Here is a 16933-nt window from a genome sequence, read left to right on the forward strand (position 1 = left end):
CATGTATCTCTGAGGGCCGCACTACCTGAGCCCTTTTAAAGCCGGCTTCGCTACTTTATACAAAAGCATTGGGAGATCTTCTCAGGGATATATGAGTGGTCGTTGGTCGGATATACCAAAATGTCAAGGCCCTGGGACATCTATCAGTTCTTACTATGTGGAAAAAGTTACAAATCAAGCGTTCCAGCAGGCTCCCCTTGTTTTGTCTACAGAAATGCTGACTGCGTCGGAATGACGCATTGAAATGCATTTTCAGCATTGATAACAAAATCTATATTGTAATTTAATCCAGTTACTTTCAAATAGGAGTAGTATTAGCTCCCCTGTACGCCTTAAAGGGACCCTGCAACTCTCTTTGAGCAGAGCAAGTAAATTGTCCGTCGCATTGTCCGCGGTCGAGTTGAGAGGAAACAATTATGCGCAATTTCTCATCGCGCGTAGTTTCGGTGATAGCAGAGTCCTTCAATAAGGACTGTGGTGATAGTGAACGGATTTTCATAATTCTTGCGGGAAGAGATTGCTGGGACAATAGACTTTACCTTAAAATACATTCCGAGTAGTCGATGGTAAGCGTTGCAGGGTCCCTTTAAATTGTTTTCAGACGATTGCATATCGTAGGCCCTTAGTGTCTGCTGCCAACCATTAAGTTCTTGACCATGCTTTGCACGCCTTAACGGAATGGTGCGACAAGCGAGACATGCTTACAGATTTCGACAAGACAGTTCACATGTGCATCAGAAATAACAATAAAAAATCTTATTTGACATGTACTAGTATTGGCGGTTACCAGATTAAGCAAGTGGCGGAACATAAGTACCTGGGATTAAACTTTCCGTCTCGACTAAACTGGTCAATGCATATAACATATGTTCCTTCACGAGAAAGAAGTTGGGATTCTTGAAGCATAGATTAGGTGATGGCCCCTAGTCGCTTCGGCTTATTGCATATAAATCCATTTTAAGGCCCATCCTAGAATGCAGGAGCTTTGTGTGGGACTGCTACACTACCACTAATAAAGAAAAACTTGAAAAAAAGAGATTGGCGGCTTGTTTTATCTATAAACGCTTTTGATGTCGCGACTCCCGTTCAGCTAGCTCTGCTAAGGCACGTACACCTTGAGCATTGGCCAATCGACATAAGTGCCCATTCATACTTTCTACACGAGCTGCATTTTGATAAACTGGGAATCCAGTCACGAGATTACATAACTGACAATCCTGGTCGTCGTCGAGTGTCGCGTCACAAACACAGCCGAAGTGTTAAACCGTTCTTTGCCTGTACAGACCAACATGAAAACTCAATTTTCCCCAACACAGTCTCCAATTTGAATGCTTTGCCAGAGTGCTGTTACCCAATGTATGACGACTGCATTCTTACCTGTTGATCACGTATCCATGCGTTCACGTGTTGATCGTGTTACACGTCTTTTGAGTGTCTGCACCCTCCTGCTTAAACCTGCCAAGGTCCGCAGTATTGTACAAATAAAATAAAATAGCAAAAGAGAGAGAGATAGCCTTTATTGCAGCAGGAAGACGCTAGGCCAAGTGGGAAGTTGGGGTGTTTGTAGCTTGGGACATCTTGCAAACGGACAGTTAAAAGCAAAACTGGTGGGCTAAGGCGGAAGAGGCTGCGTGGGGTGTGAAGTAGAAGCAGTAGTTGTTGAAGTAGTAGCTTTATTTGAGCAGACGGTCAAAGACTGATGCGGTGGTAGGAATTAGGGGAGCACCAGCTAAATCACCGGTGCCAGGTCACTCCTATCAGAAAGAAGTCCTATTTCATATGCAGCAATGATTTGTCTATACAATCGATTTTGTTGGGAATCAGTTGAGGGGTAGTTCCGAGTTACGAGTGATACTTTGAGAAATAAGGGCAGCCCCATAAAGGATGTTCCGGGTAGCTTAAATGATAGATTCACCCAACGAGCATGAAAGGAAGTTAGGAGAGATCCATTTGTCAATGATGTGCACAGTGTACCTAGTGCTGGTGACTAGTTTGTTGACAAAAATTTCACTGGTTTACAGTAAAGGGGTAATGTCGTATTCCTCGTGCTGTGGTGCCTTGGTATCTCTTATTGGCCATTTTTTATGGCAGGAGTTGTGTAAAAGGCATAGAGTTTCACACGTGAAAGGTACAGCTGGCGGACGTGTCGTCTCACAAGGTACATCTGGAGAGAAGCTACTCAGCTGTAGGCAAGTGGCTTCCAGCTGGGTTGTTCTCAAGGCATTAGGCAGGCGCCATTGTGGCCAAGTGTATTTCGACGGTCACTATAATGCCTTGAAACAAACTAGTCTGTGTAAGCATTTGGTGGTATTTGTATAACACAGCGCAACAAGAAAAAACAGCGGCTGATGAAAGACTTTTGACAAAGCATCACAGTTTGTGTCACAGCAGAGTCTGTTATGAACATCGCAAACTTTGGTACAAAAGACATGCAAACAAGTTCTGCAACAAAAATGCGATCGCTTGCGCTGTTCGCTGGCGTAACACATACGAAAAAAACCCGAGATCCAGAGTGAACATGTTTTCGAAGTCAGGATTAAACTAGCGTTTTCTTGGCTGGTTTGTCGCCTTTTCTTGAGCGTGCTGCCGGTACATTTTCACGGCTCGCTCTTTTGATGTTTAGTGTAGCAGGTGAGCGTCGCTTTTCATGTCCCTTCTTTCCGGCGCCAGCTCGACGTTCCACCGCGCTGCTCGGAGGAAGTCCGCTGGGTGTCCTTTTATCCAGCTTTTGCGGCATGTTTCCAATGGCTCGCAAACGCTTTCGATCCAGCGGGCTGAAGTATACTGTTGAGGGGTAGAAGTTGCTTGTGGCCACTACTTCGTGAAGCATCTTGCCGCCTGCAAAAAAAGCACGTAGGGGCCTTTTCTCTCAATGAATTAAGCAGGACGTAATTAATTTTTAAGGGCAGAACACCGTTAGAATCGTGCTTGAAATATTTGGTAACCTCAAAACAACATGACAATCATAACTTTGCAAGAAAAATCACTTGCCGTCGAGAACCGCAAGCTGCCGCAAGCTTGGGCAACGAGTGGCAGGGGCTAGACATGCACTTGACGACTTTCCCCTGATTTAACGAAAACGCGACCACTGAAGATATTTTTGGAGTATGACAAGCTTCACACTACAGTAACGCGAACGTTAATTGCAATTTCACGCGAACATACCCATGACAGCACTGGACATTCAATCAAAAACGGCGCGAAGTGCTGCACTTCATTCTGCACTTCGCACGCTTCGCTGACTTGCGTGCTTTGCGGCTGTGCACTTCGAAGTCGCAGACGAGTCAATAGAATCCAACCTGATCCAATCCGATCCAGCAACTTCTTTCCCCTCCCCCTCTCCTAGTGCCCCTGGGCCCTATGGTGCAGTGGCTTGGTGCTCGTGATCTTCTCGGCCCCCAGATTTGAAAATTCCCGTGGTTATGGTGATATACTTCAAAAGCACGGGTAAGTGCCGCACCTTGCAATGTCTAACACCGCACACTTCGGAGGAAACGAATAGTGAGAGTGAGCGCACGCTGGAGACGACCGCCACGCTCATGATTGGTAGCAGCGATTCCCATTATTTATTCAGATCAAGACATCGCAGTCTTATTAATTGCATGCAGTTCTGACTCCTGCCTTAATCGTAGTTCCACCAGTTTTATCACTCCAGGCTTGCTCCTTGTTGTTCTTGACTCGAACTTGTTTACAAGTGGTCGTCGTTCACTCGCAGTGGTTTCTCCACCGGCTGTCATCTTCATGGGTGTCGACAAATTCGAGAGTAAGTTTGCTCTGTTTGCTATGCCTCTAGCATCTCTTGCAGGGGCTGAGGCTTCTTACCCTTCGATTTGTTTTCGTTTTGTTCCCACCGTGCAGACGAAGACCTCATCAAGTGGGGATGGCCCGAAGATGTGTGGTTCCACGTGGACAAGGTATCTTCGGCCCATGTCTACCTTCGCCTGCAGCCCGTAAGTGGAGCCGCTGATTTGTATCGTCCGAATTCTGTCGCGGTGATCTTAAAATGACAGCTGTGATACCGGACGTGATCAACATTTGAGAATTGCAGTTCGGTGGGGTTCGTTTTATGGCAAGCTTTATTCGGCCTTTTCTGAGATTTTTAACATAGTGGTAAGGTTTCTTGTGTACGTTTATAGATATCAAAGGCAATGTACAATAATTCCGTTTCAGAGAATCAGTTCGTCTAGTCGTAATACCCTCAGTGGTGTTTGTGCTCACAGTAGCAGACAACTGTAACCTTAACGATGGAAATTAGGCTTTTTTCTTCAAGTGCAAAGTTTAAAGCAAAACAGGTGAGAGGCTAAAAAATTTGAAGGAGGAAGTAGGAAGCTTTGAGTGGAGGGCTCAGCAATTTCATTACGTAGTTCGTCTGAGGTAATTGTGGTTCGGAGTTACAGAAGTAATGAGACTAAACACACACACTCTTTCTCTCAAACTGCATACATTAGGCGAACAGTTTACATTTTAAATGAAAAGAAATAAAAAAATGTGTAGGGGGTGAAGACGTGTTCTATAATACTTGTCATTTTTTGCCATTGTGCCACACGATTGACTCAAACAGTAGTTTCTAGTTGCCAACTCGATACACTGCTCATCAAATGGATGGGGGGTGGCAAAGGATGTGGAGTCTAGTGCATGTTTCTTACTACATCTTTCAGAATGGCAGTTGCCTACATCTTATACCCCTGTCACCCAGCAGATCTAATGAAATTTAGAGATCTAATGAAATTTAGAGCAAATGTCATTTGCTCTAAGTGCCATTGATTCGGCGCTACACGAGAATACCGAATGACATTTGATGCGAATGACATTTAGCGGCTAACTGAGGTTCGGGAGCTCATTCAGTAGCCAAATGAGTAGCCTCTGCAGCAGTGGCACGTCACTGCAGAAGAAAGATCAGTAAACGAGGAATGCTGTTTCTAAAAATTGTCAGCAAACATATTTTCCCGTTCATGTTGTTTTTATAAATAAAGACAAACAAGTACAGTTGAACCTTGTTATAGCGAACACTGGTATAGCGAATTATCGGGTATATATAGTGAACTAAATATGAAGTTGGTTTGGTTACGCTTCATTTCAATGACACCTATTCTTTTTATAACGAAACCGAAACTTCTGGAACTGCGCGATATCAGCTATAACGAAGAAATATTTGGTTTGGTTCCCGCGAGGCTCAGAACTCTACAACTAGAATAATAAAAGCAAAGTTTAAAAAAAGTGAGACAGAACAACCGTTTTTGAGTAGCTTCAGGCCCTTTATTGCATGGACACTGTGAAAAACTTCATTCAGCTCAGACTGTGAAAAGCCACCAGGCGAAAGCTACATCCTTTTTCAACTAAATAAGAAGGCAGGCCTGTTTTGCTGAACGAACTTTGTTCTGTTGTAATTGCACGTTCACACGCTTCGTTCTGTTTAGCTTGAAATGCCACAAGGAGACAGATAAGGACTACCTCATTTATAGTGGGTTCGAAGCCTATAACAAAGCGTTTTTTTTTTATCTAGGATTGTTGCACGAGCCAGATTGTCGATTTATTAGAGCCAATTTTTACCTTTACGGTAAAAATGAATATCGGATATAATGAACTAATTTACTGCTCCCATAGTACTTCATTACAACGAGGTTAAACTGTACAAACAAAAAAGAAAAGCTTGTCCCTAGTGTGCGTGCTAGCCTGATATGGATTTCTTGCAGACTTGTCTTGTCTTGTGATGTCTACTGATGTCACCTAAACTGGTGATTTTCTCATTTTTGCTTTAAAAAATAATCTTTTGTTATGTTTTAAAAAATATATAAAATATGAAAACATTCTAGATGCACTTCGGTCTTGCGAGCTCGCTAATCATCACCACTATCACTATCCAATGACATTTGTTTCGTCGTGTAGACTCGCATGGCCAAACCGAGTGTCATTAACAGCTTATGTCATTCACTTTGAGTGACATTAGATTTGCCGTGTGACAGGGGTATTACATCGTCGCAGCCTGTTTCGTGGTATAGTATTAAAAAAATGAATAGGAGCAGCAGTACTGGGCACATTGCATTGCCAAGTTGTGAGCGTTGCGTGGTTTGACGCTTGCCCGCCCTGTGCCTTCCCTGCAGAACCAGACCTTGGATGATGTGCCGTCGAGCGTGCTGGAGGACTGTGCGCAGCTGGTGAAGGCAAACAGCATTCAAGGTGCTGTGGCGAACGTATCGTCACCCTTCTGCGCTGCAAGTGGCAGCGCCAATTTCTGTTCGACTCTTTCAGAGGTTCATTTTACATTCATGTTTCTCAGTAGCTCTGGTCACTCAATGCTTGCTGTCATTGATGGCGACTTCAACTTGTCTGGCATGATAAGAAGAAACCGAAACCTTTCATGCAAGATTCAATGGGTCACGTTTTGTGTGGCGTTGATTAGTAAAGCACCGATGATGAATGTGTGTAGTGGGGGAATTTTCATTACATACTTCTGAAAAACGTATATTTGAGGCTCTTTGTTTATGTTAGCGCTATCAATTTGAAGCAGCAGGATCGTGTGTAGCCAAATGTCGCAACACTATAAAGGAGTTGGTTAGAAGTTCTGCATCATCATTGGGCTTCAACTATGTGGGGAACTCTGGGAATTTTATGCGGTTGTTTCTTCTTTTTTACCCTCCTTAGGCAATAAGATGAACTCCATTGATATTGTCTACACCATGTGGGGTAATCTGAAGAAGACCGCCGGCATGGAGGTTGGTCAAGTTGGTTTCCACAAGCAGAGAGAGGTCAGTTGGCACGACACTTTTTGTCGGAGTATATTGGCTTCAAACCAGTGTGCATCTCTATGTCGCAATTTGTTGTTATTGCGAGCAACTCTTTTTAATGGGAAGTGGTGGAGGAGTGAAAAGTAGTGATGTAAAACTCGCGATAACGTTGTGATAGCTTGCTAACGTTTGATATTGACACCGGCATGGATAGTTTTGCGAGTGTTGGCTAGCAGCTTCACAGCGCAACAGTTTCTTTTTGTGAATGCGAATCAAGTAAACTGTTAGTATCTCCTTTCAAAGTTTCCGACATGACTATCCCTGTACTCACACTCAAAACTAAAAGGCCTATTGCTGCAAAGGAACGTCCAGCCTGGGGCCACCGTCACAACTACATTTCTCTGCTCACCAATATATAAGAGAAAAATGTATTCCTACTGCTTGGAATGGGTCAGTAAGCTTAGACAGTCGGAATGTGCTTTTTATCATCAGCTTCCTAGTTTTGCGGTCTTGTCGCCTTACTGGTCAAGTGCTCTGACCTTGAAACATTAAACCATCCACATTGCGGGGACCAGGCTTCTTACAGTGGCCTAGCTCGCGCTCGAGCCTCGGCCGCAAGGCTAGCTACTCTGAACGCCGCCACGCACCACCAATTGGCGTAGCGGCAGCGAACAGCAAGAAACCCACAAGACACAGAAATCACCAACGCTGATGTTTATTGCACTGCAATAAAACGTCGGGCGCGTCGCTCTACCACCGCCAAGACCACCTTGGTCAGGATGGGAGAAACAGGTGCAAGGGCGGACAAAGGAAGGCCAAAAAGGAGCAAAGCGTACCTATGGCCGCTCCCGATGGTGGCTGGTATCCAAAAAGAGCCTTCCTCCGTTGTCCGCACCGAACCAGTCTCGCAAAACTCCTGACAAACCGGTCACGTGAGGGGCTCGGCTGCACCTCCGTTCTCACGGGCATCCTGCGGGGGCGGGAAGCGCTTGGATGCAGGGGAGCGAGGGATCTCCCCTTCTCGCCTCGGCGGCCGGCCGAAAGAGATAGGGAAGATGGTGGACCTCCGTAATTCCCACAACATAAACACATTGATGTATCTTCACTAAGGGGTGTTGCTCTTGGGGTACCTGGTTGCCGTGTGAATTATTTGTGCGCACTGGTTCAAGTGGTCTCACGTTGTGCATAGTTTGTAAAAATGTCACTGCTTTCATTTGGAGGGGCAGCCCAACATTGCAGTTGCGTGAGCCTAGCCAAGGGTGTTTTCCAGAGACCACCGCCCCCTGCTCCCCTTCTCTCCTTGCGTATGTTTGTGAACACCCTCTTCAACTACAATGTCGACTAAGCCACCGTGTGAAGTGAGCACACAGTGTCCTCGGCATTGTCTTTTCCGCTTTGACACTCAGTTTCCTCAGAGCACCTAGCCTGGTAGCTCACAGTCGTGAACACAGATGGAGGAAGGTATGGAGGGGAGAGGGCAGCATCTTCACTGTGTGTGCATTGTCCTTGTCCTCGTCCCAGGTGCGGACCATGAGGGTGGAGAAGCGCATCAATGAGATCGTCAACCGGCTGATGAAGACGCGGGAGGAGCGGCAGCCGGACCTGCGTGCCGAGCGGGAGGAGCGAGACCACAAGGAGCGCGAGGGCCACAAGCAGGCCCTGAGGGAGCAGAAGGAGCGGGAGAAGCAGGAGCAGAAGGACAAGCTGGAGCAGGCCAAGCTCAAGTCAGTCTCGCTGCTTTTCCCGAGGAGTGGGGGGGCACCGACCACGAGTGCTTGCAAAAACGAAAAAAGATGTTCCAACTCCCGCATGGAATCTGTGAACAAGGCTCCCATGCAGGAGCCGTAACGTCTTTTTCCCTTTTTATGAGCACTCGTGGTCGGTGTCATATTTTAATTGGTGTCATGTGACTCTTGAGGGGAACATGTGGTGAACAAGGGTTATGTGGCAATGAGTGTAGAAGCGGCACACACGTCTTTATGACCTGGCTCTTGGCACTGTGGGAGCTCGTGCTCAACTGGATCAGGAGGAGGAATGTCCTCTGTCAACTTAAATATAGACGAAAGTAAAGAAGGAAGGTTTGTGTGGCAGTGCTTGGCAGGTCACGAGCGAAAGCACCAACACGATAACCGCTGCCTGTGAGATTTGGTGTAAGATATTGGGAGCTTCTCAGTGAAATCAGGCTGGACTGTTTGCGAGGCTTACTCCCGCTGACGGCAAACACCAAAGGGAATTTTCAATTTCAGTGGGCAAGCATATTGTAGGTTCTTAGTGTAGAGAGCACCTAATGCGGGGTTTTATTCATTCAGTGGTGATACCTGCGTAGGTGCCTATCATGTTGCCATTGACTATGGTTATATAATGGTGTGAGGCACTTCATATATTGTTCCATTTTCTGTCGGCAGTGAGTCTTTCCTTCGGGCATTTCATTCACCATTTTCTTTTCCGAATATTGCTTGACCAAATGAACAATGCATTCTGCACGTTGAACTAGAATTAAGGGAGCATCACAGTTTTGTTTCATCGACCGGTGGGGCTATTCAAGCCGCAATATCAGCACTGCCATGTTCTTCACACTCGTTCTGTTGAAGCTTCAGTGATTCTAAAAGTCCACTAAGCTGATGTTGGTGCGGTTCTGGCTCTGTTCCGGTGTTAATTGTGGAACCCTTTTTTTTTTTTTTCTACTTTTCAGGAGTTACGACAACCTAATGAAAGAAGAAAACATGAAGTCGAACAAGGTATGAATCCTGCGGCTGTTCAAAACGTGTTCAGAATGCATGAAACTACATGGCGCAGCGGTGTCTAAACTTAACGTTCGTTTCTCCTGAACACGGTGTGATGCTTGCTTGCATAACCATTGCCGAGGTCTTTATGTTCCTTGAGATAACCCCAGCATCCAAGTTTTTGTGGCTGGCGGGAGCTTAAAGTTCGACGTATTGATTCTGTTGAAAATGTCTGCACTTTTCATTGTTTGAAGGACATCAAAAATTTGTTTTAGTGCCTAGTTAGGGCTTGGTTCAGTATTTAGCAACCAAGATATGGATGTGTAGAACGTGAATTGATTTTCCTTGTAGCAATGATCAAGCCCAGGTCCCCGGTATTAATGCCCAGCTCAGCAATAATGTTCGTTGCAATGAACATTATTACTGCACCTAATAATGTAAACACATGAATCACTTCTGTGGGCTCCATATAGAAGCAAACCATTAGCATCTTGACTGTATTTGAGTGCACTCATTGGTGGATCCAGAGGGGGGGGGGGGGTCCGGATGTCCTGACCCCTCCCTTAATTTTTGAATTTAAACCTCCAAGAAGGTGACCACTCAAGTCGCAGAAAAAGGTGAATTGATGACTTGTTGTATTCCTTGTGTTTTTGCTTTCCCGAAATTTCAGTGAATAAATAAGGCTCCTCCTCTTCCTTGCCATCATCATCGTCATCACTGATAGAAGCTGACCCCCCCCCTCTCAGAAAAAGCCTGGATTCGCCCCTGGGTGCACGTAATGGATACGAGTTGATTGTCGGTTCGCACAGCAGAGTATTCATCTTTACTATGAACAGAAGGTCAGATTTCGGGCGGTCACTGTATTACTGTCATCAGAAATAGCGTCATAAGTTCACCCCTGCACAGCAGTCGTCGTTCTTCACATTTTGGCATTCTTAGACACCACCATGTCAGCACTCTTTGGCCTTTCTTGCACTTACGCCACAAAAATAAACACATATCACATTTACTCGAATCTTCACCCGAATTTACTCGAATTTTCATGGCCCTTACCCATCCTTCGACTAGGGCACCACTCTTACACCCATTCTCAGGAGATCGCACGACAATTTTTTTTAGACTAAATTTCTGTCTGGAAGAGTCTTCCTCTTGAAAATAATGTATAGTGGCAGCTTTTGCCCATTGGCCATGCAGCACGATATCATGGTGATGCGCTGCTACACGTAGCCTGCAGTTTTCACTTTCATTTGCTTCGCACCTTTCTCATTTACTGTGTAGGTCACAGACATGTTGAAATGCATGGGGGTCTGATTGGAGTTGTTGGTCTGACCCAGTCTGTGCTCCTTTTCCAGCCACTTTTTGATAACAAAGTGCTGGAATGCGACTAGCGTCTCGTTGAAGTCAGGGGGTAGGTTTTGGCACACAGATGTCCACCGTTGTAGCAGAGTCCTTCTTCTGGTCATGAAACTTTGCCGTCACGCTATGGGAGAGCTTTGTTCGCTGCCACGCCGCGGCGCTGGTGTTGATCGGGGGGGCAGCCGGGGGCGTGGTCAGAGCGCGTTTGGCAGGGAACGGACCACGGAGTAAGATAAAATAGACGCTCGCCGCCTTATCAGCAGTGCGCTTTCGCTTTACGTGTCGTGGGCCGCTCAAATGGACTTATAATTTTGTAAGTGGTGAAAAAATTTGGTGTGAACGCGCATGCTGCTACTGCGTTTCTGCCTGCCGATCTGGCTACAGAGCAGCGGTGGCCGCCCGATGCCGTCCGATCTGCGGTTGCGCCCCTCGCGGTAGCCTTTGTCCCCGTATGAAACTTGGCCGGGAGTTTCATGACCAGAGAAGTATTGAAGGACTCTGGTTGTAGGTTGAACCCGAACCGTTCATAAAATGAGTGACCCAGCCCCTGCTGGCCTTTAACTGAGTCCACATGATGCCTCGAATGCTTGCAGTCTCCCTCGCCTGTATCATCTCCGTCGTCTTTCTTTTTGCTTTCGGATAAAGCCGGCGACATCCTTCTTCACCTTGCGATGTCGACCTTTCTTGGGCCCTGTGAAGGCCGTTCGCTTTCCGGCGCAGCTGAAGAGATTGTTCCACTGCTCCTGCCGTTGGTGCACGTTCTTCTCATCCACGACGCTGAAGTTGCTCTGTGCTTGGAGGTTTGAACTTCTCTCCGCCTCCAAAGCTACCTTCCGCTTAAAAGCTGTGGTGTTGTGGCACCGCTTGGTGGGTGCCATTGTTCCACGAACACGGGTGCTTCTCAAGGTCACCCAGCTCCGTATGCAAGCAAGCACGGAATGATGGGAGCTGTGTTCACAATGTTCCAGCAAGCAAAAGGGAGCCTTCACAGGGGTGCAACAGCTGCGCCAATTGCTCCATTTAGATATGATTTCATATTTTTGAGCCACGTTGCGCCAAAACACCCGGCTAGGTGCGGAATATCCCAGTTTCGCGAACTTGAGCTAAGAATTAATAACGCCTTGCAATCTGAGGTTTGTACGTCATGCAATCCAATTCAGTTGCGCAGGCAGCCAAACAGACAGGCCATGTCTTCATGCACAGTTCATAGCCTATGCCGGCCATGCCTCTTCTGGTACACTGTACCTATGCCGAAACTAACCTTGCTCTAAAGAGTGAGGTGACTTTAGATTCAGCGTAGGTAACCCTGTAGGGGGCAAAGGCGTGTTATCAGACACCAAAGAGTGCACCAATGCGGCTTATTGCTGAATTCCTAATTTCGATAAGCATGTTCAGCTATCTGCTCGGAAGCACGTGGGGGATAGTACTGTTGGTGCTGCTATATATGTACTACACACAGATAATAGGTGACAGCTAAAACGTAGAATCCACTGCTGCGTCCTTGTGCATGGCCGTCAAGTGCACTGTGATGGTGATGGTGATGGTGGCTGTGCCCTTCGGAACGGGCTGTCGCTGCTCAATCGTGCAACCAAGAAAAAGAAAAAAAAAAAAAAGAAGAAGAAGAAGGTTACTCTTTGCGTCTCTCCACAGAGCAGCGCCCCTGTAGTCCCTCTCACAGCCTTTGCCCTAGCGCGCAGTTTTGCCACCAAAACTCCAGCCGCCTCTTGGTCACTTCAATGACCTCGCGCTCTATGCTGCTGCCAATCTGGAAGCCCAGGGCGGTGGGCAGCGACATCGTCCGGGCAGGGAGGGATATGTTGGGGCACCCGACGATCACACGCTCCAGAGTCTCGTCGCACTTTCCACATAGGGCACTGCGGAGGCATGGAGTGCGTGTGGCTTGCAGTAACGAAAGCGGCTCGCTGTATTCATGTATGTGGTCGCACTCGGAGCGGGTGTGAATAGAATTCTCACACGGCAGATGCACTGGCTTAGTACATACAACAAGTGCCCCGGCTGTGGCGGGGTGAGCTTTATAGGTGACGCGTTGCACGAAACCAGTAAGCGATCTGGAAGATTTGAGCAGGCTCTTTAAAGCTTGGGAAACTAGAAAATATCCAGGGGAGAGCATTGATGTCATACCAATGACGTCTGCGCTAGCCATGTATCTGCTGTTTTTTTTTTTTTTTTCTTTTCAATACATGTATCGTTAGTCATGTATTGAAAAGAAAAACAGTTTTTTCTTATTTGTATCTTGTGTAACATGACTTGACGCCTGTCCTAATTGCTCTTGGCAACACTAAATGGGCACATAAAAAATGCAAAAAAAGACCGCTACATTTGGCAGAACAGGCAGAAACCAAGTTGGCGACAATTGAGCTCTAGATAGGGGTGGATTTAACGACGCCATTTAGACACCAGCTCATTTTCGTGACTTTCCTCACTCTCATGTTTTCCCGGCTGTTATGTTTTCTTTTCCAGTGAAAAACATAATAACGGGGTTCCACTGTAAATACGGTATGTTTGGCATTCTCACTCTAGTGTCTCGTGCATTTGTAGTAGCTGTGTGAATTACCCGCCGCAGTGACTCAGTGGCTAAAGCATTGTGCTGCTGAGCATGAGGTTGCGGGTTTGATTCCCGGCCGCAGCGTTGGCTTTTGTGATGGCGGCGAAAAGCAAAAATGCCCATGTGTACGAGATTTCGGCGCACATAAAAGATCTCCAGGTGGTCAAAATTAATCTGGAGCCCTCCACTACGACGTGCCTCATTGCCTGCGTCGCGTCGGCGCGTTAAGCCCTACCATCCATCAATCGGCTGTGTGAATTGCTCTTGATTTTCTTGTTCTTCTTTTCAGGAGGACGGTTATGACTCTGACGACTTCATGTGATGTCTTCAGTAGCCCATTATGTAACAAATGTACAATAAACGTTAATTTTTACAAGTGCTCACTGTTTACGTGCTTCACACTTGAAGTGCAGGCATGAAAATAAAAATCTGAACATTCTTCTTATCCACTGCGTGAAAAGGACAGTATGTGAAAGAAAAGCAAACAACCCTATTCCTGTGTTTTTCTTTGCTTTCTTCTGTGCGCTGTTGTTATCCTGAGCCTTTGTCAACTCTGCTAGTCCTTGGCTTTTGTGTGCAAAAACTAACTATGAAGACTCAAATGCAGTGCTGGTAACATACGAAACCATTTCTAACAAAGCATGCATTTCTAATAATTTTTAAAAATTTATAAAAAAATTCCGGAAGTCCTATTTGAGAATGTTTGGATATGTGCGGTGAACTTGTTGGGGCATGTGATAAGTGTGACAGAGAGGGTGACACAAATTGAAACAAGGTGAGTGGGAAGATATGGTAGAAGTTCCAAAAGAGGAATGTTATGTACGATCAGTATGATCGTAGTGTTGGTGTGACTAAAAGAACAATAAAAGTGTGGTGGGTAGTTACTTGGATGTAAGTGACGAGGGCTTCAATGTGAAACTCTCATCATTGTACATGCTGAGGTTTGTCTGTTAAAACTGATACATCTGCGGCCTTTATAGTACATAGCAAGCAATAAATTGAGAGACTACATTTGAAGCAACTCGTGTCGATACTGTTTCTGGTCAGGTGAGCAGCTTGACGTGTTGCAGAGGCTTGGTGGATGGAAGTGAAATGTTCGGTGACGTGTGTCCAGGGAGCAGATATCTGGTGAGGGAGCCACTCGGTGCTCTGAGGTAAAAATAGACACAGCTTGTCATGTCCCTTTTTCAGTGTAGGTGGGGCAATGATCATGAAAAGAAAGGGCACTATTACAGACACCTGTATATCCTGCAGTACTTATGCGTGATAGAGACTTCTTAAAACAGGTGCATCGAGAAAGGTTTTTTAAAAACAGCCAATTTTTAGTGATGCTGCTTATAAATTGTACATTCAATCAGCATCAACCCTGGTAACGTGCCGCTCTTCGAGTGTCATTCCTTTTATTCCAGTATTATACAGACAGAGGCGGGTGAGTAAGTTGTTGAGTAGAAGAGTGCTCGTATTCAGGAGCGTGCGATCCGCTCCTCACGTTAACATGAATGATATAAAAGTTTAAGAGAACGTAAAATTACTCGACAGGTACAATGTTCACCGAGCTTGAAGTCTCATAACTCTTCTCTTGCTCTCTTTATCGGGGCAGTTTAAATACCCCGTGTACGCTGCTGCGCCAAAAAGGTGAAAAATATCACGCAACGGAGCGCGAAGACAGATGGGCGAGCAACCTTGGCCCCTCTCGCCATTTTTGGTGCCGCTACCGAGCGTGGCTGGCTGGTTGTGCGCGTTTGGCGTGTTTTCTGGGTGTGTAGAGGCATGGAAGGCTGGTTGATTGGTGCAGTGTTCGAAATTGCCCTAGTGTCTGAGACTCGGGAACGTGATACCGTGCGTGTGAAGAACCACCAGCTCCTCTTTTAGCGAACCGCCGCGCCGAGAGCACTCTGTGCAGCAAGATGTCTCGGCATCGCAATGTTCGGACCATGAACTACGATGATGGTGAACTCCCGTTCCACTAAGCTTTTTTCCGAGGCTCTCTCGTGGTGTCCGACCATCCCCCAGTCATTTTTCTTCTAGCGCTTTAGAAGATCGGGGTATCTAGCCAGCTGCTGTCAGTTGTGAAAGACGGCACGCAACAGGTTCAAGCTGTGATTGAACGACGACAGGACAGCTCGGTTTCAACCCGTGTGCTCACGAATCAGCTGCGCTGTTGAATTGGCCATTTGGTCGTTGTTTATCTTCTCTCATGATCGCATAAAAAGAAATGCGTGCGGTAGCATTTAACACTCGCTGTTCGTCGCCTGAAAGCTAAACCCACAACGCGATGCTACTACAGCGGTTCTGACGCTTGCGTGTTAGGTGCCAAGACTGCGATAGTGTGTTCTCTTTAGATCTGCGTTTGATGAACTTTCTGCGCAAGATCGTGACAATTTACTTCCAACTCAAGTTGTACTTACAATTAGCAGTCCCGGCTAGACATTTGAAACCCCCCTTCCCCCTTACCTTCGCTTTCACTTACCTTCGCCTTCACGGTTAGTTGTTAATTAACCTTTAATCGACTATTATACTATCCGTTTAAAGGCTGAGGGATCACTAAGAAAGTGATTGGCGTTCCGAACTGAACGGCTGGCTAATGCGGGGCGGCACAAAATCACTGGACGGTTTGTTTTCGTCCAGACTGCGAGAGCTTACGCTTTGATTTCGTTGCAGATTACGAGGGCTACTACGATGTCTACGGGAGGTCACAAGAAGAAGACTCGTGCATTTCCCCGACCACAGGTACTTCAATCATTCCGAAGCTTTGTTGATTCGTGGACGAGGAACGCGTGTTTCGATCTTGTGGCGTTGGCTGTAGGCGGCATATGGCTTATGCGTGCCTTTTTCTCGGTGTCGCAGAGGAACAGTTCCTGTACAACAGGGACAAACTGCATTCCATGTCTTCCTTTTTGTCCCCCGACGCCCTCCAAGAGGAAAATGAGGACGAGGACGACGCCGAGGAGGCCGCTCAAAAGTCCGCGCCCGCGGAGCCTCAACTGAGCCCCGTGGATGAAGGTTGGTGTGTACGGCTTTAGCCGCGGTCGCCTTGCATGAGAAAACGTCATAAACGTGCATGAGAAAACGTCATAAACGAGCCAGCAACTAGCTCGGATCCACCACCAGTCCATGTTTGAGGCTCTGATCTGTGCATTCAGGGTTATTTGAATTCCAAGTAGTACTTGATGTGACCGTGTACAGAAATGGGAGGCTAATTTGCATTATTGCTCTCATCTGATCTGTTCTGTACCTTGCAAGTTAAAGCGTGATTTAAGAGGTTTTTTTTTATAACATAAAAAAAATACTGAGAGTGTAGGTATTTCATTCAGTGTGGAACAGCGACCCAAATCTCCAGGCCTGAAGAAGTTGATGTCCAGCCAACGAGTTTTTGAACACTTGCAGGCGTTTCTTTCTTTTTATTTTTCTCATATTGAGCCGATTTTGGTTTTTACTGTGCAACCTACTGAAGTACAATACGTCTTGACAGGCTGGGGCTGTAAAGAGAATTACAGGTAAAACACATAACACCCAAACTGAGGACCTGAGACATGCTAACAGCGAACATTATATTATGAAAT

General features: G+C 46.3%; 2 protein-coding genes and 1 long non-coding RNA gene across 6 annotated transcripts in view; 2 read left to right on the plus strand and 1 right to left on the minus strand.

The window, feature by feature from the left end:
• Window positions 1-1497: 1497 nt before the first annotated feature.
• On the minus strand, window positions 1498-3287 carry LOC144159487 (uncharacterized). Of its 2 annotated transcripts, none has more exons than XR_013320317.1 (2): window positions 3166-3287; window positions 1498-2838 (listed from the first exon to the last, which is right to left on the minus strand). It is a non-coding gene; the product is annotated as an uncharacterized LOC144159487 (long non-coding RNA). The 2 variants fall into 2 exon arrangements; XR_013320318.1 differs by having other exon boundaries at window positions 2992-3237.
• A 3-nt stretch (window positions 3288-3290) lies between these two features.
• On the plus strand, window positions 3291-13749 carry LOC144159486 (coiled-coil domain-containing protein 25). The gene is made up of 8 exons (XM_077691007.1): window positions 3291-3447; window positions 3716-3763; window positions 3859-3950; window positions 6102-6177; window positions 6643-6746; window positions 8247-8449; window positions 9418-9463; window positions 13660-13749. Exons 1-8 carry the CDS (start codon window positions 3423-3425, stop codon window positions 13690-13692), a joined length of 627 nt encoding a protein of 208 aa, XP_077547133.1. The 5' UTR covers window positions 3291-3422; the 3' UTR covers window positions 13693-13749.
• A 1015-nt stretch (window positions 13750-14764) lies between these two features.
• The window catches only part of Hbs1 (translation elongation factor EF-1alpha (GTPase) HBS1), a 34138-nt gene continuing 31969 nt past the window's right edge, over window positions 14765-16933 (plus strand). Inside the window, exons 1-3 of one of the 3 annotated variants that reach the window (XM_077691009.1) lie at window positions 14765-14799; window positions 16032-16100; window positions 16218-16373. In XM_077691009.1, the coding sequence (XP_077547135.1) occupies window positions 16256-16373 (118 nt within the window). In that variant the 5' untranslated portion in view covers window positions 14765-14799; window positions 16032-16100; window positions 16218-16255. Of the gene's footprint in view, window positions 14800-15060; window positions 15321-16031; window positions 16101-16217; window positions 16374-16933 lie in introns of those variants that run through there. The other 2 variants (XM_077691008.1, XM_077691010.1) reach the window with 2 other exon arrangements.

The sequence above is a fragment of the Haemaphysalis longicornis genome, unplaced genomic scaffold (assembly GCF_048455015.1).
Source record: "Haemaphysalis longicornis isolate Haplotype H1 unplaced genomic scaffold, Haemaphysalis longicornis Haplotype H1 scaffold_10, whole genome shotgun sequence".
Lineage (NCBI taxonomy): Eukaryota > Metazoa > Arthropoda > Arachnida > Ixodida > Ixodidae > Haemaphysalis > Haemaphysalis longicornis.